This window comes from Pagrus pagrus (assembly GCF_965226575.1).
Source record: "Pagrus pagrus genome assembly, chromosome: 11".
Taxonomy (NCBI): domain Eukaryota; kingdom Metazoa; phylum Chordata; class Actinopteri; order Spariformes; family Sparidae; genus Pagrus; species Pagrus pagrus.
This window is the reverse complement of record NC_140195.1, coordinates 8274381-8299216: the sequence shown is the minus strand read 5'-3', so window position 1 is coordinate 8299216 and position 24836 is coordinate 8274381. Positions and strand designations below refer to the sequence as shown.

General features: G+C 42.4%; 2 protein-coding genes across 11 annotated transcripts in view; both read left to right on the top strand.

Annotated features, from left to right (window-relative positions):
• LOC311265302 (ankyrin repeat and SAM domain-containing protein 1A) overlaps positions 1-10038 on the top strand; it is a 70962-nt gene extending 60924 nt beyond the window's left edge. For 3 of the 9 annotated variants that reach the window (XM_084366802.1, XM_084366806.1, XM_084366803.1), the window contains 10 exons: positions 273-419; positions 884-991; positions 1267-1437; positions 1540-1677; positions 1760-1831; positions 2503-2589; positions 3090-3227; positions 4402-4584; positions 5734-5826; positions 7284-10038. In XM_084366802.1, coding sequence (XP_084222928.1) covers positions 273-419; positions 884-991; positions 1267-1437; positions 1540-1677; positions 1760-1831; positions 2503-2589; positions 3090-3227; positions 4402-4584; positions 5734-5826; positions 7284-7400 — 1254 coding nt within the window. In that variant the 3' untranslated portion in view covers positions 7401-10038. The remainder of the gene's footprint in view (positions 1-272; positions 420-883; positions 992-1266; positions 1438-1539; positions 1678-1759; positions 1832-2502; positions 2590-3089; positions 3228-4401; positions 4585-5733; positions 5827-7283) is intronic. The other 6 variants (XM_084366807.1, XM_084366808.1, XM_084366804.1 and 3 more) reach the window with 5 other exon arrangements.
• A 3360-nt stretch (positions 10039-13398) lies between these two features.
• On the top strand, positions 13399-22423 carry LOC311265766 (specifically androgen-regulated gene protein). Of its 2 annotated transcripts, XM_084367746.1 has the most exons (4): positions 13399-13589; positions 18992-19189; positions 20340-20502; positions 20606-22423. In XM_084367746.1, exons 2-4 carry the CDS (start codon positions 19085-19087, stop codon positions 22066-22068), a joined length of 1731 nt encoding a protein of 576 aa, XP_084223872.1. In that variant the 5' UTR covers positions 13399-13589; positions 18992-19084; the 3' UTR covers positions 22069-22423. The 2 variants fall into 2 exon arrangements, with proteins under 2 accessions (XP_084223872.1, XP_084223873.1); XM_084367747.1 differs by lacking the exon at positions 18992-19189 and having other exon boundaries at positions 13400-13589.
• The last annotated feature ends 2413 nt before the right edge of the window (positions 22424-24836 follow it).

Below are 24836 nucleotides of genomic sequence, written 5' to 3'. Positions count from 1 at the left end.
CTTTTATTTAAGATGGACTTTGATTTCAGGACTTTTTCCACATTGCTGTATTGGTACTTTTACTTAACTAAAGGATCTGACATCTTTTTTCACCACTTCAGAAGTGTAAATCTAACTGTTAGTCTGGTAACTCTTCAAGTCATGTACAAATATACACATATGGGGTACTGTTAGCAAGTCAGACAGTTAAAATCGATTTAAAAAGCAGCAAATAGGCCCAGATGTTGTCCCCTCGAACAAGCATCAGTGAGTGATCAAGTCTACTCCTACAGGTGAAAGCGCTGGGCTGTGACGGCAGCAGCTCCCTGTCCTCTTGGCTGGAGAATCTGGGCCTGCACGAGTACCTACACAACTTCCTGGCCAGCGGCTACCGCTCTTTAGACTGTGTCAAAAACCTGTGGGAACTGGAGATTGTCAACGTGAGTCACAGTGACGCACGGGGGCTACGAGGAGTATCAGAGGGTGAAATTAGTTTCACAGTGTGTTGAATAAAATCCAGGATAAGGGACAGGTCTGACAGTTTACTCCAGTTTCAGTTTGAGGAAGCCACTCAAACTCTGAAGGTAAATACACAGAGCAGGGGAAGCTGTTTCCAATACTTTAATTAGTTAAAGGTTACAGGGACAGGAAACAAACCAGTTAGGATGTTCATATGGCAAACTTATGAAACAAAACAACAGGGGAAAAAGTGGTAAGAGTTAATCTAAAAGCACACATTTAGGGTCTCATTAGAGGTTTTAGGCTGGAAGTCTTGAGGGAAAGTCGTGATGACAAGTTAAGTAGCAGTGTCTGATATTTCTTGGTCTTCCTTCAACGTTCCATCACTTCTGCTTCCTCAAGTGCTGCACCACATGTTCACCAGATACTTTCCTCCTTTCTCCAGGTGCTAAAGATCTCCCTGCTTGGTCACAGGAAACGCATCATTGCTTCCTTAGCAGAGAGGCCCTATGAGGAGCCTCCAGTCAAGCCTCCTCGTTTGTCTCAGATCAGGGTGAGTACCCACAGGCTCCTACACTGCCAAAAACAAAAAAAATCAATTCAACTGTTCGTCTTTTAATGTTTATTCAAGTTTCGTTTTCGTTAAAAGTGCCCGACCCAGGGGTAAAATCATTAATTCCTTAACACGCAACATACTGCATATCCAGTTTTTTCCACTTTTTGTTGGATCATGTCCAAGGTCAAGTCCGTTGGTTGAAATGTCAGTCACATGCGTACGATAAGCTCTAAACGTGGGACTACTAACCGTGTCCCAACCTGTCTCTCCAGTGCCAAGACCTGCCTGGATCCCAGACCTCGTCCCCCCTCAGCCAGATGGAATCCTACACAGGACGCTCGATGGACCCCCTGCTGCCCATAGGAGAGCCGGGGAGGAAAAAAGTGCCAGATACCGACTATGACGTGACCCAAAGATATCGCAGTGAACGACACAGATCACACGTATGTTCGGTTTTATCTATTTCACTCATTTCAGCGGTGCATTATATTATGGAGGGATTATAGTGGGGCGCCGCTAATCTTTGAATATGTTTTTTTTTCCAGGATTTGTACCAAGATCGGCATCGAGAGCCCCGTCTGACCCTGCGGCCGCCTAGCCTGGCAGCACCGTACGCCCCGGTCCAGAACTGGCATCATCAGCCTGAGAAACTCATCTTTGAATCCTGCGCTTATGAAGCCAGTGTACGTTCACACCTTCCTCCTCTCCTACGTGATGCGTTTTCCATTGATCATGTACACCAACACCTCTCCTGTTTCCTTGCAGTATCTCGGATCCATGCTTATTAAGGATCTACGGGGTACCGAGTCCACGCAGGATGCCTGTGCCAAAATGCGGGTATGATCACTACAGAAGAAATAAATGCTTGATTTGAGAGGATACAGATTAAAAACAAGTGAATTATCTGCCAGTGCAGTAAAAAATGCTGTTTTTTAGATCAATTTGATTATCATTATTGATAAGGTTAATTGCATCTCAGTTTTAGCTCAGAAAAAACAAATTAAAATATGATCAGCAATCTACCAAACTGGGATGTGAACCCACAACCTTTGAGTTGGGAGTCTTCAGTTTTTGGTCCAGACCAAAATATCTCCTAAACTACATAAAGGACATAATTTAACTTTTGAATGAAAGACTGACACATGAAATTCACAAGAAATTCACTGACCAGAGCTCAAGATTTGATGTTTTTGTCTTGACGGTGCCAAAAATAAGTCTTCTAGCTTGACGGGGTGTTTTTTCAGACATGCCCCCTGTATCTAATTAAAAATAACTCAAATAAAGACAAAATTGCTCATTAAGACAAGGCAAGTGAGATTTATTTGAAAGAAGTCAAAGGATCTTCCTTTGAAAACACTAAATAAGCCGTTTATACTTATAACGAGAGCAACTAGATTTGGTCTCTTCTCCAATCTAAGGGGGCAGACACAGGACAAAATACACATGAATTAAAAATAAAAGGTAAATCAGCTTAACATCTCTTCTGCCTGTGTCCTATTTTCCTCCAGAGGTCGACAGAACAAATGCGAAAAGTCCCCACCATCGTCCTCTCGATCACCTACAAGGGTGTGAAGTTCATCGATGCAGCCAATAAGGTGAGCCACCACATGAACACGCTGCGTTTAACCTGCCTGCCCGTCTTTAGAGTCACGCTTTACATCAAACCGAAACCTGTGCAAGTTCCCTTTTTTGTAACATTTTGAGGTCATGTGCATGAAAGTGTTGCTGTCAAACATCACGCTGCTTCCTTTGATTGTAAATGTCATGCCTGCAAGTTTGTGTCAGATTTGGTCATGTTTGTGTTTCCTGACGGAGAGCCAGTCGGCTCGTATTGACATTTATTTGACATTAATAAAAAACGACTGAAAGGTTGCCTTAAAAGCGCAGGCTAGGTATTCCTTTGACTGTGGCTGTGAAACAAGATTTGTGCCTCAGTGTCTCCTCCTTACTGGCTGTCTCTGTCATAAGTTTTTTCCATTTTGCATCACTCACACCATTCAAGTTCTGTCTACGTAGGTTAACATTCTGTTTACGTTGTGATTATACCCTCAAATAAAACTGAAAACATCTAATGTTGTCTCTCTTCTCGGTGCAGAACATCATCGCAGAGCACGAGATCCGTAATATCTCGTGTGCAGCCCAGGACCCGGAGGACCTGTGCACATTTGCCTACATCACCAAGGACCTGCAGACCAGCCACCACTACTGCCATGTGTTCAGCACAGTAGACGTGGTGAGGATACACTTACTGAGTCACACAGGTTTATTCACCTCGGGGTCAATTGTGTCGACTTATTCTGACTTTAAATGAGCATTAGCTGGTTATTAACATAACATCGGCGAAGCCTACTGAGCAGAAACATTTCCAAAAGATGAAGAACGTTGAATAGATGTCTGAAAAAAACTTTCATGCTGGCTCTCCACTCTTCTCAGAGGTTTTTGGATATGTTTTGGCTCAATGGGAGATACTGATATTGAAGGAGAATTTCTCATGTTGCAAACTTTCCTCACTTGTAAATTTAAATGCCTCCTACTATCCCTGAGGAGATGCGACAGCCACTGTTATCTCCAGACTGCCCTATCTCCTCAAGGTGTCACGCTTCAGTTGGAGCTGATTGCCTCCTCATAGACGCAGTGCTTCTCTGACTATGATAACTAGCCCTCCATTACCCACTCTGTCCCCCTTGAGATTCGATGATTACCCAGCTAATCTGCCTCATAATGCAGCCAGGGTCATTTCAGACGAGAGTCAGCCTCGCAAGGCTCAGTTTCCTCTGGGTTGCTCCGTCTCTCTGATGTCCTCTGTGGGGCTGTAACAAGGGAATACCCCTCAGCTGAAAGTGCTAGAGTGGTCTGATAAAAAAGGCTACAGCAGTCGCAATGTTTTGCCTGTAATGACCACACTGCTGCTATCAGCCTCCACCAGGCACAAAGAGGGAACGCAGTGCCGATCGCGTCTGTCAGGCGAGCGAGTAAACAGTCGATGTGTTTGTCTCGGGGCAGATTCTTCATCAAAGGATACGCTGATGATTTCAGAGCTCTGTGTTCCCGCCATGAGATTGCTTTTTCAACCTCCCCCAGGCATGTAGTGTGACGCTTGAATCCCCTGTCTTTAGTCGGAGGTGCTTGTTCACATTTGGGAAGCTGTCGGGGTATTACAATAGAGTGAGCTTTAATGCTAAGCTACAGCGGATGTAACCAGTGCAGGTATTGAGAGGAGCAGCTTGCTGCTGCTGCAAAATACTCCCAGGATTAGTGCCACTTCTCCTTGTTATGCAATTTTGTTTTGAAGAAGTTTTAGGGAGGAAAAACTTTTATTCTGTTATTTTTTTGCTGTCTCACTGCAAACTGAGTATTGTGTTGTCCAGCCGCGTGCTTGAACCTGCTCCAACTCTTTTCCTGTGCAGAACCTGACCTATGAGATTATACTGACGCTCGGCCAGGCGTTCGAGGTAGCCTATCAGCTGGCTCTGCAGGCCCAGAGGACCAAACAGCACCAGAACCTGCCAGTGGGACCCGGTTCAGATGTCATTGAGACCAAGTCCAGCCGACCTGTACCCAAACCACGAGGCAGTGTACGCAAGTCAGCGGTGAGTTGGATATACCAATGCCCCATGTACAGCACACACACATATATATGAATATTTTATGGAAGCGTTCACTTCCTGAAGACATCATTATCTCTGATGTTAGAAATCAATGAAAAAGGTGCTCTTTATTACTGCAGAACTTGCCTTAGAATTATCACGTTTTAAGGTTATCTTCAGAATCAAAGTAATCCAGTGATGGATGTCTGTACATCCATGTGTACATTTTAAACAGGAACTGCTGACAGCAAATTCGGCATACTTTCAATGGTGCCTGATGAAGGCCACGTATCGAAACCTGTGGTTTCACAGTAAAGCTGTTCTTTCTACTACTACTAAGTGTTGTTGAATTTTGGTCCTTTGGAGATTTGTTTACATTCTTCATGCCACCGTTCTCAAAAAAGATCCCTTATCCCTGGTCAGTGATGCAAGGCATAAGCAGTCAGTGTGAACGGTTCTTAAGCTCATTAAACACATATAATATCTGAATGCAATGTCTCCCATCTTTGCGGTACATGACAATTTCCCAGGACACGTTGACCAGGACCATTTTTTCAGAAACCCTGCTCTATGCACCTCTGAAGTTTGTGATGTGCTGCCAGAAAACCCAACTTTATGCAAAATTGAAGCATTTTATACTTAACTGAGTCATCCTGACACCTCATGTAATAATTCTGTTTTGAGGGGAAACTCAAACCCTCATAATACATTAGGCAAGTCTGAGAGCATTTGTATCAGTCTCCAGCTTCCCACATCATTATGAATACACTGAGCTGATGTTTGTCTGGCCATTAGCATTAAACCATTAAGAAGTGAGACTGTGCTGAATATAAATGAGGTAACAACACCTCAGGGACGAGTCACACTTCTCCGACTGCAGCTTAATGAACTCAACAAACTCATAAGAATGTGATGTTTGCTGTCACTCCCTCCGTCTGCCTGTGTCGCCCTCACCTCTTTCTATTTTGATATATACGTTTTTTATTTAATAAAATGCACTTTTCTCAGAAACACCTTGCCTCACATTGCCGCACTCGTGACCTGCTCTCTCAACTCCTCCTCCTGTCTGTTTCTCCTGTGCTCTTCTCCTTTATTTTCCTCTTCTTCTTCTTCTTCTTCTTCTCTCCTCCTGGTGGCGTGTATCTCTCCCAGGACTCTCCTCCTCTCGACAGTCGTTGCTGTTACACCTGCACCACCCACCGTCCCTCCTTCCTACCGCTGCACTCTGCCAGCCCTGCTGCCCAGGTGCTGCCTTCACATCCTCTTCTCATCCTGTGTCCATCTCCATCCTCTCACACTTTGCTACTTTGGCTGCTTCTTCGTATTTGTTTGCCCTGAAAATCCCCAAATCCTCCATTTGTGTCTTTAACCCTCTATTTCTGTTGTGGATTTGTGTCGCTGTTATTGTGTGTTTTGCTGCGGTTTGTAGAAAAATATACATGAGCTTCACTTTCCTAGATTAGCCACATGTTGAGGGAGGAATGCTTTGAATATTGCTTTTGACTCAGGCGCCCTCTAGTGACAGTTTGGTAGTAGCACAAGCAAGGTTTACATTCACAGAGAAGTCCATTCAGTGCCAGCTTTTTTTTTGGACTTTTCGTTTTAAAAGTTGAGCTTGAAAATGTATTCTTTTACTTGAAAACAGGAGTTAGCTAATGGTACAATACTAATTCTAATTCTTTAGGCTCAACATTTAAGATGAGAAGTCCTAAAAGTGCTCAGCAGGAATGGAAACTTTGAACCTCTACCACTAATTGAAAACTGAGCAGGCTCGTGTCTGCAGACAAAGACCATGTGATAAGCTCCACAACAAGCTTTTAGATGGAACTTGATGAGGTTGTTGATTACTGAGTTACCTTTTAAGTTGGATGTGCCTTTTAAAACTTCAAAAGACAGAGATGATCTGAAAATCTTGAGTAAAAAAAACAAAAAGTTTATTAACAAAGAAAACCAGATTACTTGATTATAACCACTTCCATATCTCATCTATAATGTAGTCATAATAATAGATTTATATTGCTATAAAATATGTTTAGGGGACACCAGTTTTTGTACTTAATAATATGGTGAGTTGAACTTTAGTTTAGTACATTTTATTGCAAAAATAAAACAAATTTACTTTAGGTCCTCTTGTTTTTTAACTATATTATGGTGTGTTACCATACCACACAATGTGTTACACACTATGATATAGTTTAACACACCTATGAGGACTTTGTTATTTATTTATTAGTGTATAGAATTTGTCAACAATTATAATTTAAGACATTTGAGTTAATTTTTGAATGTTTTCCATGTTGCACCTTTAAAAGCACACTAAAGTAAAATATACTTAAGGGTTAGGGTTAGGTTTTGCTGCGGTCGTGATCTTACTCCTTTCACTCACATTCACAATCTGTGCCAACACAGACTTGGACTCCCAAAGCTTTATGGGTAAATTTTAGCTGATTGTCGACACAAGACACGTTGAAGAACATTGACGATGTTCGACCCGGATGTGTTATATAAGACTGTAGACTCAGACATTAACCGACCTGGGTTGATCTGCATGTCACACCAGTCACATGAGTGGATTTTGATGCTCCTCTGCGTCGGTGATTCAGTCCGACTGTTACTGACAAAACCTGTATCTTAAGCGAGTTAATCACCTGACATCCACTGCTGTTGTGAAACCTTTTTACACCCTCTGTTTGTGTTTTCAGGGGGATCTCGTGGAACAGGAGGGGGATTCTCAGTCCCAGAGCAGCGCCACGTGGCTCGTGGACCCCAAGGAATCCAAGCGCACTATCAGCACTAAGTATGAGACCACCATATTCTGATTGGACCCCTCCTCCTCCTCCTGACCTCTGACCTCTGGGCCTGGTCTCACTCCCTCTTCCTTCCCTTCCTTCTGTGTGCCTTTCACTGTGACTCTTGCCTCTCTGGGCCGGACCCCTGCTTCCCTCCGTCACCCCCTTCTTCGGCCACCACCTGTGTCCTCATCTGAAAGCAACACAACCTGCGACAAACTAATCCTCCACTTCTCCGCTTTTTAGTCATTATTAGTGCCGCCCTTTCACTTTATAACCCCCTGCCAGCTGGTATGACTCACCTTCACTCTTATTCTCCTCTCTGTTTACCTTGTATGCTTCCCGAACTCTGTGTGCAATGCTTCCCTTTCCCCACCCCGTCAACATCCCAGTATTGACTCTTGGTGATAAGCTCTTTTCTTTCTTGGTGCTTTTCCCGCTCTATTAGGCGACGGCCACTCTGAGGCTTTTTCGCTCTGCTCTTTCGACTCCTGACTTCTCCGAGCGCTGAGAAAATCTGATTTACCGAGCGCCGAGAGCGACCTCTCTGCACACATGCTGTACCTGGATGGACATGTTTCCCGCGGAAACTGAGAGACTGGTTCTTGTAATTCTGTGCTCGGCTGTGAGACTCAGAGGTCGTGGTGTTAGGGGGGATATTTTTTCACTGTCAGCAGTCTGTTCGAAGCCAAAGGAGGCTAAGATCCTAGCACTGTGATAAGGTTCTTTTGGAGCTAATGAAGTAAGCATTTCTGGGGATTTTCTAGTGTGGGGGGGGGAGGGGAACAGGATAGGGCTAATAGGCTCATATGGACCCACGTGAAAATAGACAGTCCAAGCCTTCTTAAGACTGGCATGCCCTCTTCTGTCTATCAATCAGAGCAGCAGGATTTAAACCTGATGTTTCCTCAAGAGTGAACTAACTATATAACTAAGCACTTTTTACCAAATCTCCCAAGTGTGTCAGAATAAGTGTCCTCTGTCCTGTCTTCTTCCTCTTGTTCTTTTTGTCTTCTTCTTCTTTTTTTCACAACAAATGCCTTCTCATGTTCATCCTGTCAGCATTGCCTTTTGTTTTGCCAATCACGGCAGGTTAATATTTCACGTTTGCCGGTGAAAAGAGTTAATCATTGTAAGGAGTAATCCATCACCATCACGCTTGTTATTTTTTACTTTATTTTAACCTCACTGTTTTGTGTGTGCGTGTGTTTGTCTGTGTGTCCCCCTTCCCCTCTAGCTGAACACTGTGGCCACTCCCAGCCATTAGGAAAGGACAGGAATGAGCCCTGTTGCATGGTGTCTAGGATGTTTTGTTAAGGGGGGGAAAAAGGCGACCCAGTTCCCATGCAGCGAGATCACAACACCAGACGGATAGTGCCCGCCTGGAGGCGTAAGCTGTGCGGTCCGTCGGTTCATCTGACCTCCACTTCATCAGAAACATTTAACTTCCTGTCCGTCAGAAAGCGATGTCCCGCTCGGATGCATTTGTTATGATTTGTACGGTACACCTCCCCCACAAAGAGTTTACTCTTTCAGGAAAAGTACCTGCACCGTTTCAATGCAGAAGTAGTTGTTAAAGGGGAAGTGGCTGAGATAAGGAACATCTCTTTGTTTTGTTATGATACCAAGGTACATCACGTCAGACAGAGACCTCACACTGTAGGTACACACTCCTTCCTGGATTATTCGTCCTGTGGCGTCTCTTCACGACCATCCACAACATACTGTACATGTGTAACTGTGATAAATGATGTAATCTTGCACGGGAGGAACTCTCTAACCAAACTCAAAGGGCAGAGAACTGACACTACAAAGAACTGTTTTGTAATAATAATAATGATAATAATAATATAACAGGGGGTGGCTTTTATTTGATTTTTTTGTATGTTTTAATTGTTTTATCAGGCAGTTACGTGTCTGAATGCTGGAACTGGATCAGGTGTGGTTCACTGCAGTTGTCTCTCTCCTTCCCTGCCTCCTTTTGTTCAGTTAATCTAGGCAAGTTTATTCACCAAACCTGCCACGCAGGCTGGTAGGGCACAGCATGTTTCTCCTAGCTAACTCCCAGTATGTTGACTGTTAATGGTACTTGTTGGTCAGCCGATGTGTATATGGGTACATAGTCAGGTGGTTTTGATTTAACTGTTGTCTGTGTGGTACGTTGTCAGGCCAGTACGATAATAACTCTACGGTACACTGTCTTCAGCTCGCTGGCGTCGGCACCTTCAGCCATCAGCCTGGTCCCGTTCTGCTTTTGCACATTGCTAAAAGGATCAGGGGAGATATTTCGGGACTAATCTGATGACAACAATGATGAGAATGATATTGTACATGAATCTAGCGGTCTGTATTTTGATACTTGAATGATTTTTGCTTTTATAGATATCTATAAATATATATATGTATATGTATGTATGTACGTATGTAATTTTTTTGACGTTTGTCAAAAGAGAGAAAAGGACTATGTCTTATAAAGTTAACATATCGTGAATAAATACCCTGTGATTTAAAAATAATAAAAAAAAAAAAAAAAGGCTGAGAAAACAATGACTCAGAAGAGGGACCTCACTTCAGAAAAAAAAGATTGTAAATAATCTTGGGCTTCCAGTCTTTTTTATGATTATTTTTCATAATTGTACAACTAATAAATGGCGCGATTAGAAAACACTGTCTCTGTGTTGACTCTTTTTTTTTGTCTATTCACTGAAGTTTTTGCCTTCTTTTCCCAAACTTTGGCTTTTTGATATTGTTATTACATTTTATGCTTTATTTTATTACCATTATAATATGTAGTTATGATAATCTTATATTATCAGTCAGAGTTATTCATGTTGTCATACCTCGTAATGTCACACGACCCCTTTCCCTATGATTTTGGTTTCTTCCAAAAGTTGCCAGTAAGGATGTAAACTGTGGAGACGTCAGCAGCTGCAGTTTAACTGTGTGATGTCAGCGCAGTCTCAATGTACTCGTGCTGCTTTCTATGTGTTGTGTTGAAAAATACAAAAATACAGCTATTACCATGTTGGTGTGCTACTTTCATTTGTATCTTTATTATCTATTTTCTATAAATTAATTTTCATTGCGAGCATAGTCTTATGTGCATGTATGCCCAAAATTAAAAAATCCAGTCATCTACTCTACTGTACTACCGAGGTCCGGTGAAGTTTCGCAGTCCACAACACATTTCTGGAGATTCACGGCAAAACAGCATTGCAGCATTCTCCTAAATTCAACTGAAGTAGATGGGGACTTGTTATAAATCGTAAAAAAAACAAAAAACAACTGAAAAAGGCATTAAATGGCTCCATAGAGTTTGTCTGGCATAATCCAAGTCTCTGTAAGCTTGAAGATCCCAAATCAAACCAACAGTTTTAGCTTAGCAGCTACTGTGAAGATGTCTGCTTTAAAAAAGGTGTACATAAAATCTTTTCAAATCAATTTGGGATCTCTGGGCTGCCAGAGACACTTGGATTACACTGGACGAGTCGTATGGAGCCATTTCATGTTTGGTTTTTTTTGGTTGGTAATTTTAAGTTTTAAAACAAGTCCCCAGTTACTTCAGTTGTTGAGGAAAATGCTGCGATGCTGTTTTGCTGTGAAGCTCCAGAGAAGTGTTTTGGACTACCCAGTAGTAGTAGAATAAGTATAAGTAAAACCTCTAAATACATATATAGTATTTCCCTTAATATAAAGTGGGAGATTACTGAGCTGCAGAAACAGATATGAAGTTGTAATCCCCCCAAAGGTCTTCAAATATAAATGTGTGTGTGTGTGTGTGTGTGTGTGTGTGTGTGTGTGTGTGTGTGTAAAATTGCAGAAAATTGTGCCCCCTCTGAATAAAGCTTGTGGCTTGCATAGCGCCCTTGGTTGTACCGCAGTTCAGCTGACACAACTCTGTGAATTGATGCCTTTAGAGTGTCCCTCTTTGTCAGATGGCAGACAAGATCGATGGAGGTGCCTGGATGAAATGTGTGGTCTCCACCCTCCGTGTCCACTTCATAAACCTTTCTCTGCTGAGGGATGGACCGCAGCAGCTCGGGGGCCGGTGCAGGTGTAACACAGAACAGGAGATAAAAGGCCACAAGCTGAGAGAAAAACACCATCACAGCTTCTTGTGTGAGTCTAAACAAGATGAGACTGCAGGAGCATCAGGCTGCACCAAAAAGCAATTTTATCCGGACAAACATGTTTCTACAGTGTGTTTCTTTCCAGTATGACATGATTTCTTAATACCCTTGTGACTTTAAAAACTTCACACATCTAAAAACCTGATGTTAAAAAACACGAGGAGCTTCTGTGTCCTGTGGATTTTATGTCCTTGGTTTCATTTTATAAGATGAGAATACATTTTTCAAATTGCCCGGCTCCTGGTTGTGCCTGTTTTTAAAAAAATCTTTGTTAGAAGAGTAATTAATCGAGATAAGATAATTACTGGTTATATTTTAAATGCAAACTGCTGTGAAATATGTCAGCAGTATATACTCGTTTAACATTTTGAGAGCCAAATATCACCTTTAGATTTATTTCTTTGGTTAATGTCTTCGTGTCAAACTGATCTAATCACACTGCAGCACAAAGTTAACAAGTAAATAATAGTGTTATCTGATTCTCATCCATCTGATTCCTCTTGTTTTGTTCAGTCTCCTGATAGTAATGCAGTAATAGTGCTGACAGCCATAAAGGGCCGGTTCACCGCAGTGACACAGTTTTTATTTTGGAAAACAGGAAGTTGTCGATATACTGCTGTTAAACTGTGAAGACTTTCCCACGAATCTAAAACATCTCATTGCTTTAGGTTACAAATTACACTGATAGAGGTAAAGATGAACTTCTGCTCTTCCCTTCAAATACACTAAAGCTGCATCATATCTTTAATAGAAAGATGTGTCTGCTCGTATGCAAAAGAAATGTACCTAATGTGACGTATTTTGCTTACATGAAAACATCAGCAGAACCACAGATCAGACGATGGTGATTTCTGGGTCAGACGGGGATATAGATTTATAATTCAGCTCATTTTCATAGATTTGAAATAGACGTCACAGACGTACGCCTCTGTTCCTGGAAAACAGGTCAGCCATCTGATATCTGCAGATAGACCTCCTTTGTTCCCAACTCCAACATGCACAAACTGACACCGACTCCTCACAGCATCCAGCCTGTAAACACAGAACAAATAAATAAAACAAGCCATATGGGATTTTAGAAAGTCAAGGCGAGTTTATTTGTATCGCACAGCTCAGACACAAGGCAACTCAAAGAGCTTTACAGGGTGCATGCATTACATATATTGCATTTAAAGACGTTAAAAACAAAAAAAGTTTTTCTGGGAGTTGGTTGGTTTTCAGTATACATACAATATAAACAGGATGGAGTTGGTGTGGGACGACTTTCTGATGAAGGGACCTTTCTTTTTGGTAATAATGCAGATATAAATGTTAGTAATAAAAGGTCATCTGTCCCTTCAGTTGTTGAGAATGCTGATGGGAATTTGTTATGATGATGATGATAATAATTATTATTATTTTGTGTCAGGGTAGTTGTATCATTGTTTTAGTTTCCAAATGCTTCTTTTGATTTTATCTTATTGCTTTGTTTTTATTGATGGTGTTAACTGTTAAAGGTTTTGGGTTTGTTCCTTATGTCCTGTAACCTGTACAGCTGTGGTGGTCTCTGCTCAGGGACTGCAGATGGAAATGACTTTAAGCTACATCTGGAACAACACATGTATTGTGCATTGTCCTTGATAAATAAACAATAGTATAAAAGAAAATAAATATTTTAAAAGAAGCATCCTAAAAGCAAACTTTTTGTAAAAGTTAGCATGAAACTATGTTAAAGTCTCACACTCATGACTCATATTTAGCCTTTATAATATGATTGTCTTATTTATTTATTTGTTTATTTTATTTATCTGTTATCTAAGAGTACATTTTACTCCACCTGTGCTGCGCTCACTCACCTGCTGTCACTCCATTGGCTCCTCCTCGGAAACGTCTCCACCAGACGTTCACTGATTGGCCACACGCGCAACCCGTGCGGAAGCTAATTGGCTCACCTGGCAGGCACGTTACGTCCCACCTCGCGATCCGTCAGTGACTTGTACTCCCAGAAAACAGAGGGGAGTCAGACGCAGCAGCGCAGCGATGGACTGAGACCTGAAGACGCGCTCAGCCGGACGCTTTGACAGACACTTTCACTTCTGCGACACCTCCTGTGAGTTATCAAGCAAATGTCTCTGCTCGAAGCGAGTTGTTGTGAGGGGTTAAAAAAACTTCTGAGGAAATAGTTGTTAAGTTGTTTTAAAACTCCACATCAGTGCTCGTCTGACAGTGTAATCTCTCTCTGACCTCTAGTTCTACTTTTCCCGTGCTTTTATTTTGTATCTTCCTGCCGTTGATGAGTTTTGTAGGTGTGGTAATGACCTCATTTCGCAGAGACAAGTGTCATCCTGTGCGTGAGTTAAAATGGAGGAACAGGTGATGACAGCATGCAAATGATTCCCACAGTGTGACCATCAGGATTAATCACTGTTCCTGCTCTGCGTGTCTTTAGATCGCACATTGATCAGTGTTTAATCATTCATTATTGGCTGGCTGAGTGCAGGGTGAGTCAGGGAAAGTGCAAATATTTGAACATGAATGTCAATAATAGTCATTTTAGTGGGACAAAGTGCCAAGCTAAACATTAATGAACTATTTCTGTTGCACAACCTGATGTTCACCATGAACTTGTGTTTACCATTAATCATTAAACCAGCTCTCAGCCTGCCCTTCAACACATACTTCACATTTTTGGACCTTCTCACACTATAATTTGTCACCATAGGCTGTATATGATGATTTCTTGGATTGTAAGTCAGGCTCATAAACCGTGCAGCTGTACTCCCAGTAAACACAATAAAGCCTCTGAGCTCATCCTCCGTCTTTTTACTGTCGAGCTGTAATTCAACGCTCGGATCACATCAGAAGCGCCGGGCTGAAGTTTAAAGAGTTGTCTTAAAGACGTGGAAGCAAGCAAAGCGACATTCCTGTCACTATTAAATCTGACTCAGCTGTGGGTGTAGTGAGTGTTCCCACTGCCGCCCTACAGGTTTGTTGTCTGGTTCAGGTTTGGGAGGTGTTGGCTGCTCAGGATTGGAGATTTCTCTCGCACTCTGCTCATCTACAGTAAATGGGAGGTAATGGGAGGGACAGTAATTAGCAGCCATTGAACAGCAAGTGGCTGCTTTGTCAACCGGCCTTTGTTTATAGGAAACAGAAGTGAATGTGGGTGTTGGTGATCAGGTTTTTCCTCAGCTGTCCGGTCCGTGCCCAAAATGTCACGACTCCTTTCCACTGCTCGAGATGAGTGGATTTCAACGTGGGATATAACTGAGACGTCACCAGATCGCCCCTTCGTTTCAGCTTGAAAGTTCTGCACTTGCAGATGTTTTTGCTCGTTCTAAGAAAATATGAGTGTAAAAATTCAAGTTACAAGAGTTTAGTGAGGAGATGTTCTGCAGCGATCTTATGCAGAGGTAGACCGATTATCAGGGCTGATATTCAGCATTTTCCAATTATTGGCATCGAAGATTTTTCATTTTTACTTTAGCTCTGATGCAGCATCCTCTCACACAATGTCCCACCCAACAATATCTGTTTGTTAAGACGTCACAATTAGTAACCTATAAACACTGAATAATCTGAATCTGCAAAGTAACTACTAACTAAATGGATTAAATAAATGTGGCAGAGAGGAAGCATAAAGTCGCAGAAAATGCAAATACTCAAGTAAAGTACCTCAAAATTGTACTTTTTACTGCGAATGAATATCGGTCCCAAATATCGGTTTTAAATCTCCTTGATTTCTAATAATCGGTATCGGCCCTGAAAAAAAGCTGTCGACCCCTTAACTTGTGACCACCCAGATTATTATTATTATTATTATTATTATTGTGGGATGTAATTATAGAAATGACCTGATAAAATGGAGTTATTTAAGCACAGATTTATTGGCTCATATTTGTCTGCAGACAAGATAACACGATAGCAGTGGCCAGTGTCTGTCGTACCACATCAGTTTTGTGTTGGGCTACTGGCTCATGACATATCTGCCATCGGCTTGTAAGGCCATGTGGGTATCATTGAGCAGGCTTGAAATCATTTTCATGTGAAAAGGTTATATTGAAGGTTGTTTAATTCAATTTGCATGATAGATTTTGAGTGTAATGAAGGGCTGAATGACTTTACAAAAAGTTTGGGAACTTCTGGATCACAAAAAGCAAACAGGCGACACACTCAACTGAGACTTGTTACGACTCATTCATTATATCCTGAGTCGCATATTTATTACAGAAGATATTTGCACATCCAACTAACTCAAATGCAGGTGTGTCGGAAAAGTGTAGATTCAGTGCGTCGTGAGCGTTTTGAGGAAGAAACGTCCGTACAATGATGCTGAGCAAGAGCAGTGTGCCGGATCTTCTTTTTTTCAAACGCTCACATGTATAAAAATAATTTATTTTAAGAAAGAATCCTATATGTCATATGTGAATAATGTAATTTAGTCTAAAATACTTCAATGTGTCTCTAAAATGCCACCTTGTGTTTAGTTTTTTCTCTTAAACCCCCAAGTATAATATGGTCGCTGCAGCCCTGGATAAAACCGACTGAAGTTTTGTTTAGTCATCATTATCTTGCACTGGTACTGTTAATGTTAACATTGTTTAGGCTGCTGTCATGCATCCAGCCCATTCTAAAAAACCTCTCAGAAGCTGCTCCCATTTTCCTATTTTTTGTTTGTATAAACTTCTCCAGCAGCTTCATGCAGTACTGTAGACGGTGTCGGAGACTAATCCTCAGACAAACATTTACACTGATTCATTAAGGGCGACTCTAATTGCTCAGCTCTTATATGTTTAATCAAACGTTCTCTGAGACAAGAGAACAATAAAGTGAGCTTTGCTCTGCTTCCATGGACACACCTGAACCTCAAGGTGCAGCTGTGGATACCTGTTGAATATAATAACAGGTTGTAAAGCTTTTTGCTTTGGGTACTGTATGTGTAGCATTTGTGTGACTTTTTTAGTCAAAATCCACCACAGTCTTAACCCGAGTTGATCAAATATTATCCCTTCATGCCTCAGCCGTTGTTCACTGTTGAGGGCATTTGCTTCTGGCACTTGCTAATGCACTCTAAGCACTTAAAAGGGAAAGTAAGGAGGAGCAAACTTTGCTTTAAGTGGCCTTTTCTCTGTGGTCCTGTGAATTAATCGAATGCCTTGTTTGTTTCTAAATCAGCCATCTATTATTGGGGATTTTTCGAAAATCACAGTCTTTATCCCTTCAGCAGAGGAGGAGCCAGACATAATTCATGTATTTTATTGCTGGCATGCTTTCCTCATGCCTGATCTGTCAGTAGTAATAGATATGTATGCATGGATAAAGGGTTACAGGCTGGAAACACAAGTAAACAGTGTAATGCTGCATCATAACACGGTGTATCAATTGTCTTTACACTGATTGGACATGACGTGAAGGACCTCAAGCGTATTCACAGACAAAGATGAGCATTTCTCTCTCCATTACTGAATCACAGTGACTGGAATACATAAACATGAACTGCTCGAAGCGTTTCTATATGACTTCTAGTTATTTGTACAGCATGACCTCAGTGCTGCAATGCAAAATATCCTGTTCCTGCTATCGGTTGCTGGAATCGATTAGCAGCAGCACGTCTTGCCACAGCTGTTTCTGTAATAAACCTGTGAACTTGTATTAATGATGTAAATTAGTCGACATTGTATTTCTGTTATATTAGGGCGGCTACTAATAGAATTATTTGTTCAACAGTGATTACTCTGCCGCTCACTCTCAATTAATAGACTTCAGCATAGAAAATGTCAAAACATTCCCCACAGCCCAAGGTGACATATTAAAATGTTGTTTTGTCAAACAGTCAAAAACCTTCAGTTTACTGTAATTTAAGACAAAGAAAAGCAGCCAATCCTCACACTTGATAACACACTAGTAAGCAAGTATTTGAGGGATTTTTGCAAAGAAATGTGTGTATATCAGCCAGTATATCCATATTGGATTTTTTTATTTCCTAATATCATTGGACAGTGTAACTTTTGCTGGAGTTGCATTGTGGGTAATGTATGCACCAGGGTTTGAAAAGGAAGAAGGATGTGTGGAATAAAAAAAAAAAAAGGGCGATATCTCTGGTTCTGCTGTTCATAACGAGTCCAACGGTGTTACAAGAGTGCAACATACCAGTGGACTGCTTTTCAAAACGCGGCGCCTACATTACCCACAATGCAACTTAGCCACTGAGTGACATCACTGGAGGCAATTTATCAGATTACATGCAGCTTCCTATGGAGCCACAAAAGGCTTTTATCACCTTTTTTAAATATGCAGTATTACTCCCCAAGACCTGTAAACACACTTTAATGTGCAAAATTGGTGGTGTTACCCTTTAACCATCGGTCTAACAGACCGACAAGAAGGCCATGGCAGCACAATCCCCAGTTGTATTGAATTGAGGAAGTGTGTGTTTTATGGCTCATGAGTTTAAACTGTAAGAGGAAGAAAGATAGTATTGTGATAAATCAGTGTCACTTTAATGTAAATTAAATTCCAAAGTTAATAACCTACAACTTTTTTAATAACTTTTTTTTCCTCTTGAATATCTCACAAAAAACTATGACATTTTTCTGAAATTAAAACAGATAAAGGAATAAAAGTATAGATTAAATTCTCAATCATCCGTCCTGGTTATCGACTGTGGCACCTCTGAGAAAGATGAGATCAATATGTCCAATGTTTTGCACTTCAGAAAATATAAAACTTAACATTAACGTAACAAATCTGATCATCTCTGGTCTTTATATTAAAGGACAGATTCACAATTTTTCAAGTCTGTCAAACCAATTGTGCCCGTAGGATTGAAACAAGTTTTGATTCCTGTTCACTCTGGCCATTAAAACATCCCTCCTTCATACTTATTCAGTGTAAGTGATGGGCGATGGGAGCCGCACTCACTAACTCGTTCTGTGCAAAAATACATTACATATATTTCTTATGGTTATTGTCTCTATCTGGAAACAGAGGGAATTTCATATTAAAAAGACGGTAACTTTGGAAGACATCTCCTTGCTCTGACTAACTCTGAGATACATTTTCTCATCACTAACATTGAAAGATCACAACAAATACTCCAATAATCTATGGACTTCATATTAATCCCGGCCATGTCTGATGTGTAAATAAAATTTTTTACAAATGCATCCATTAATTTATGTAATGACTCCATTAGCATATCTGGTTGTGTTTAATATATCACAGTGACTTTGACGGCACATTTCATTTTAAACAGGACAGCTATTACATTATGAGGATCATTCCGCCATCAGCTCTAATTTATGCCATTCATTTGTCACGCTAATGGAAAGAGTTGACATTAATTGTTGTTGCTCTGATGTTTAAAACGCCAATTTTGTAAACTATTTTTAGGCCTCAGCTTAGGCTCCGTCTCATGTCTGGCGGTTGTCGTCGTGTCTTTGTATTTGATAAATTGTTTAAAGGAGATGGCGGTGCATCACATCTGAATCTAGTTTCTTCTTCTCCCGTCAGATCCTTCCTCAGACTGATTCTTGGTGATATTTACACGATCAATAGAGGACCCAGGTGAAGCCCAGGTCCTGCCCTCAGCCGCTTCCTTGTGCGATGCCAAAGGGCGGCACGTGGCCAGGCGGCGTTGCCTTGGAATCCTTGAGCAATATGGACAGTGCCGGGAGCTGTGACAGTGTAATCAGCATGAACTCCGGCTATGTGAGTGCTCCTCGCCTCTGTCCCACTGACTCCTACCTGTTCATTGTATAACTCTAGTTTCCTCTGGGATATTTGAACAAACATTACCAGTGTAGTTATGCGTGGTGGGTTCACGACTGGGTTGATTTTAGCCATGATTTTATCTTGAATTAAAATCAGTGAAGCTGCCGTGAACTTCTGCGTTACCTAAAACGGAAACCCCCTTTCAGATTCCTTGCGTATGTTGCTGCTTATATTGTCCAGAGGATGTCCTTTTAAATTTATTGACTCTACCAACATTAAATAGCACAATCTACCACCCGTAATCTGTAACTCTGCTGATAAATAATATGGCGAGCTGATGAAGACCTGCATGAAGACGAGAAAACACCGGCCTTTACAGCCTACAGTGTCAACAAGGGGTGTTGTGATATGCCAGTACTGACGATAACTGTCATATTTAAAAATGACGTATTGTGTTGACAAAATAAATATGACAATATCGTGTCAACAGCACGTACACTCTTAAATAATTTCATTATGTGACTACTGAGGTTACACCTGCACACTGACACAACACAACCACACTCACACATCAGAAGGTGGCTGCGTACTGCCTGGCAACAAAAGGAACAGGGGAATCCAGAGAAATTCTTACAACGCACTATCCCCAACACTGAACATTACTTTCCACAATGCTCCTGTCCATTGTCCAAATGGGGAAATAAAGAATTTAGCTTTGTGTATCAAAACTAATGACATCTGAATAAACTTTTAGAGTCAATACGAGAGGCTTAAATGAGAGATGATAGAAGGAAGTGAATCAATTTGAGGTGAGATACGCTCACGTTGGTCAGAGAGGGGCCTTCAAGGGGGTTTTATTGTGAGTTTCTTAAAAGATGAACAGAGGGGATCTCAAGCTGTTCACAGGCCCCTTCAGTCACCTGAGATAAAGTCTTCTGACAGGCCAATATAGAATGAAAGATAGCCCAGAACAAGACAGGATCGGTGTAATTAGTCATTCCTTTGCAGCAGTTTGAACACTTAATAACTTTGACCTGTCGTTCCTGTCCTGTCTCTCATGGCCATGTTTGGGGTTAAATGGAGGACAGAGGCAGCGAAAGAGTTTCATGTCTGTAATACGTTTCACGGTCTCCTATTTTGTGTGCAGAGTGATGACAGTATGGAGCACCTATCTGCAGAGGAGAGAGCGTGTCTCATGTATCTGGAGGAAACAATCGAAGCGCTGGAGGTGCAAGAGGACAGCGGCTTATCCAACGATGAGCCAGATCCCGTGTTACGGGCGGAAAAAATGGGTCGGATGAGAGTAAATGGTAAGTTCTTTGACTGTGTGTTTGTGGATACTTGCACATTTTACGCTAGAATAACGTAAATAACTGCAATACTAACTGCAATAATTGTGCTTTTGTTTCTTAGACATTTCCAGTTTGAAGTCTGATGAGTCCGGACTAGATCAGAAATCAGACGAAGCTGAGCATCACGCTCTAAATCAAACCTCAGAACCACAGTCCAACGCAAAAGATCTCGACACGTCAGCGAACCTCATGTCTCAACTCAAACTTCCAGTCACTGATTCAGGCGCTGGTTGCGAAATCCAGCCATCAGCCACTAAAGCAGACGAGTTGTGTGTATCCAAAGATGAAGACGGTAAAATAACGATCGTCTCGAGCACCAGTCAGTCTGCTCCGGCCTCTGAGATAGATCTGAGTCTGATCCCTCCTCCCTCAGACTTCATGGATGAGCCAGGAAATCCTCCACAGCCAGAGAAAGCAAAAGACCCTCCTCTGTCTGCAGGAATATCCACCAACAAGCCAGGATCGACTCTTGACTTGGAGCTGCTACGCCAGAGAGCCTCCATGAAAGCAACTTCTGTGAGCTCCCCTGTGGTCCAGGAGCCACCGAACAAGCCCCCAGACCTGAGTCCATTAGCCATCAGCTCTGGTCCCCAGTTGTATCCTCCTCCTGAAGCCACGGAGCCCAGAAGTCCACCTGCTGTGGCTCCTAAGCCCAAGAAGCTTCCTGCCAACATTGTTCTGAAGTCACACAAAGCAGCAGTGGCTGATGGGAACTCAGGACATTCAGTGCCCACGAGCAGCGACCGGCTGTTGTTGGACCCCCAGAGGGTCCGCATGGAGGCCCTCAGAAAGCTTGGCTTGCTTAAAAGCGATGATTTAGATCCAGGCCCTGTCTTGAGCCCTAAACTGTCTCCCCAAACTAGAAGGTCATGGGCAGCTCCTTCTCCTCCCATCAGCCCAGCAGCTCCACACACACCACCCATGACACCATCCCACACCCGTCTCAACAGCCCATCTCCTGCCTCCGTCCCTCTTCAGTCTCCTGCAGCTGTGTCACCATCACCCCCTGCAGTCCAGCTTCCTGATATCGTCCCAGCACCTCCAGCTTTCAGCGATGCAGATGGACCTCTGTTATCAGATAATGAACCGGTGACTACGCCTCCTCGTACCCCTCCTGTCCTGGTCAAGCAGCCAACCCCTCCGAGGTTCAAAGATGTCAAATCAGCCACCCTGGAGCGCTCAGGCCTCGGGTTAAGCAGCTATATGAATACTCAAGACTCAACTGAGGCCGGCCAGGGCGTCAGCGGCACACAGAGCCCCAGTCAGCTGCGCAACACTCGTCCACGACCTGCCTCTCTGGGGAGTGGGAAAGAGTTTTCAAGCGCACAGGGAGAAAGCTCGCAGTTGGGTCACGCCACCAACAAAGAGCCGGACCTACGGAGGTCCCTGCCGGCCTTTCAGCACTCCGGAGACTCTCAGAAGCTGCCGCGATCACAAGGAATCAGCGTACTGATCTGCCCTCGCGCAGAGAAGGGAGATGAGCGCCGCGAGGCCCTGAAGAGACTGGGGCTGCTCAGGGACTGAGGCATCGACGGCATTCTTATACCTCACCTGACCGCCAAAGACTCGCTTCAGATCTATATATATATTTAAAGGAACATGCCGTACATTGATGAAGACATTACAAAACCTTTGGGAAGCAGCCTAAACACACAGCCACACAATTTTATTTACCACACGAAGCTTTTATAACCAGTGTGCCTGACATGACTTGAGGACATTTACCGTCATGGCCACACCTGCATCTGCTTGTAACTCCTATTGTACAGCCATATGAAGTGTTTTATTTCTCCAAAAAGAGGCACTCAAGAACTCTTTGGATATTCACCGACTCTCACTGTAGCTGTGTTTTTGGTAAATTAAATGCTGTTACTTTTAAGAGGGGGCGATGAGTTATTTTGTCATTTTACAATGTTGATCTACAGGTTTGTACGTCGCTGTCTGCTTTCACAAGTGACACCACTGTGAGGCTGGTTCCTCTTTTAGTTCTCCTTTTTAAAAGGACACTGTTAATACTTTCACTTCCTTAAATCCATCGGAATTTTTTGTCTGGCTTTATCGACCACAGGAGGCTTTTAAAATGTTTGTTCTCACAAACTGCATTGAACCTACAGTGAGGTTTGTCAAAGCATCAAAGGGGTTTTGCATCAGAGTTTGAGGATGTTCAGTGGAACCAAAAGTCTGAGACCACATTGAAAATTATTGTCACATAAACCTGGAAGTAATCAGAAAGTTTGAGGATTGTTATTCTTATTCTTAGGGGCTAAATCATGGATAGGCTTGAGGTTTCTATGTGGGCAGTGCAACTATCCGAAGCACAATCAGGCAGGTGAAAAATGACCGCACCATCAGGAAGTCAATACCTCAAGCTTAGTTCCCTGAAAGATACAGAAGCAGCTTCATTGCAAGACTCAAATCCACAAAAGTCCTGTCCAAAGACTGCTGTCTGCAGTTTCTTAACCACTTCTCTGGAAGGGAAACAAGACCAAACCCCTTGAGGTGGACAAAGAAATAGCAGAATTTCACAGTGGATGACTGGAAAAAAGTCCAGTTACTGATGAATTCGAGTCAGACATTTGTATGCATAGAACTGACTCCATCCTGACCGAGGAGAAGTACCACTCCATTCTTGGTTTGCATCTTTGTGGAGAAGGATTCATACTGCAGCAGGATCATGATCCCAAACACACCTCGGCACCAAAGACCGTCACGGTTTTTCCTTCACAGTCACCTGACCTCATAACGTGAGTCAGCAGGTTTTGCACGGACCATGCTAGCTGGAGTGCACGGTGTCATGAAGGCAAAAGGGGGGAAAACACTACGATATTCTGAAGCTCATGGACATTGTTGAGCTGTATCGCACTACAAGTAACGCAGTTGTAACTAATGAAAACTGGAGGTATTTTACTTGGTGGTCTCAGACTTTTCGATCCTGCTGTAAGTGAATAAAGAAGTAGAAAGCGTGCCTTGCTAGATCATATGTGACTCAAAGCACATAGTCAGTGGCCACCAGGTTATAAGAATCTAAAACATGCGGTTTGCATAGCTGCATAGTGACGCATATGTCAAAACCCACAGGCTTGTTACATGTCAGCTATGTGTGGTGTCACTATGGATCTGTCAGCCGATTGAACAACTCTTATCACAAGAATTTTTGAAATGTGCCGGATCACACACTGTCCCCGCGCTGTCTGCAAGCCAAACTTCTTAATTGTACATCTGGAATACATCATTGTTTTTTTCCCTGGCAGTCTGTGCAGCTCGTGTCATCACAAATCACAGATTGAAGCGGCAGTCTACTGCTCTGGCTCAGCTTCAGCACCTTTATCTGATGTGATCGTTAGAGAACTGGTGCAACCTGTTTTCTCACCTCCCCGGTTCAACCTTTATGCAACACATTTGCGGCACATTTACGAGCAGACGGCGCGTCTGGAAAAAACATTTTATCACTGCAGCGAGCTTTTAGAGACAAATAGATTTGCTCTTTTCTGTAATTTGCCGTTAAGGTCACCCACTGTTGTGAAAATGTTGCTCAATTTGGAAAGATATTCCTCTAAATAGATATTAACGCCGTGTTGCTGCGGTATGAAGTTTGTTGAGACTAGAACTTGACTTTCTGGACAGTGTTGGAAGCCTGCCACATCTAACAGCATTTTGCTGGTGGAGCACCTTAGTGTGTCCATTCTGATAATAATATAATCAATCACTCTTATCTTTTATTGTTCAGTTAGATCTACTCATAGGTGTGTCCTCTCTGAATGACTGCCACAAGGAAAGAGCCAAGCGAAAGGGGGATTTGAATATTGTTTTGAATATTTTAAAGATAAGGCACATGCACATAGTTTGCAACAAAGATGGATTCGACGCTGGCAGGTTATAGAGAACAGCCTCTTTCACCGTGAAGCCAAAAGAAGATGAAGCAGTTACGTGCCGTCCAAACCTGACACAGGCTGCTTTGTGCTGCTCCGTGGCATGTTGGTATGTGAGCTATCTCTCCTTTGCACCTGCTCTGTCTGTTGTCCCGCTGCCAGCAGAGCTGACTGACGAGGCCTCAGTGACAGCTCCCGTCACTCACTTTCACTGTTGCCCTCGCAGGTATCTTCAGATCAGCTGCAGAGGAATAACATACCGACAGTGTAAAGCAGTGACAAAGACAAAGAAACAGATTTTATGAGTCTTCTAGCCGCAACCGTAGGTGCCAGCTATTTTTAATAATGATTAATCGTTTCAGGCATTTATCAAGCAAAGATGTCAAATATTTGCTGGCTCCAGCTTCTTAAATTTAAGGAACT

What these genes read in the sequence shown, in the direction of transcription:
- LOC311265766 (XM_084367746.1), top strand. Translation starts at nt 19,085, where the DNA reads ATGCCAAAGGGCGGCACGTGGCCAGGCGGCGTTGCCTTGGAATCCTTG. An exon ending in TCAGCATGAACTCCGGCTAT is followed by an intron (nt 19,190 to 20,339) that starts GTGAGTGCTCCT and finishes TTTTGTGTGCAG; the next exon opens with AGTGATGACAGTATGGAGCA. An exon ending in GGGTCGGATGAGAGTAAATG is followed by an intron (nt 20,503 to 20,605) that starts GTAAGTTCTTTG and finishes TTTGTTTCTTAG; the next exon opens with ACATTTCCAGTTTGAAGTCT.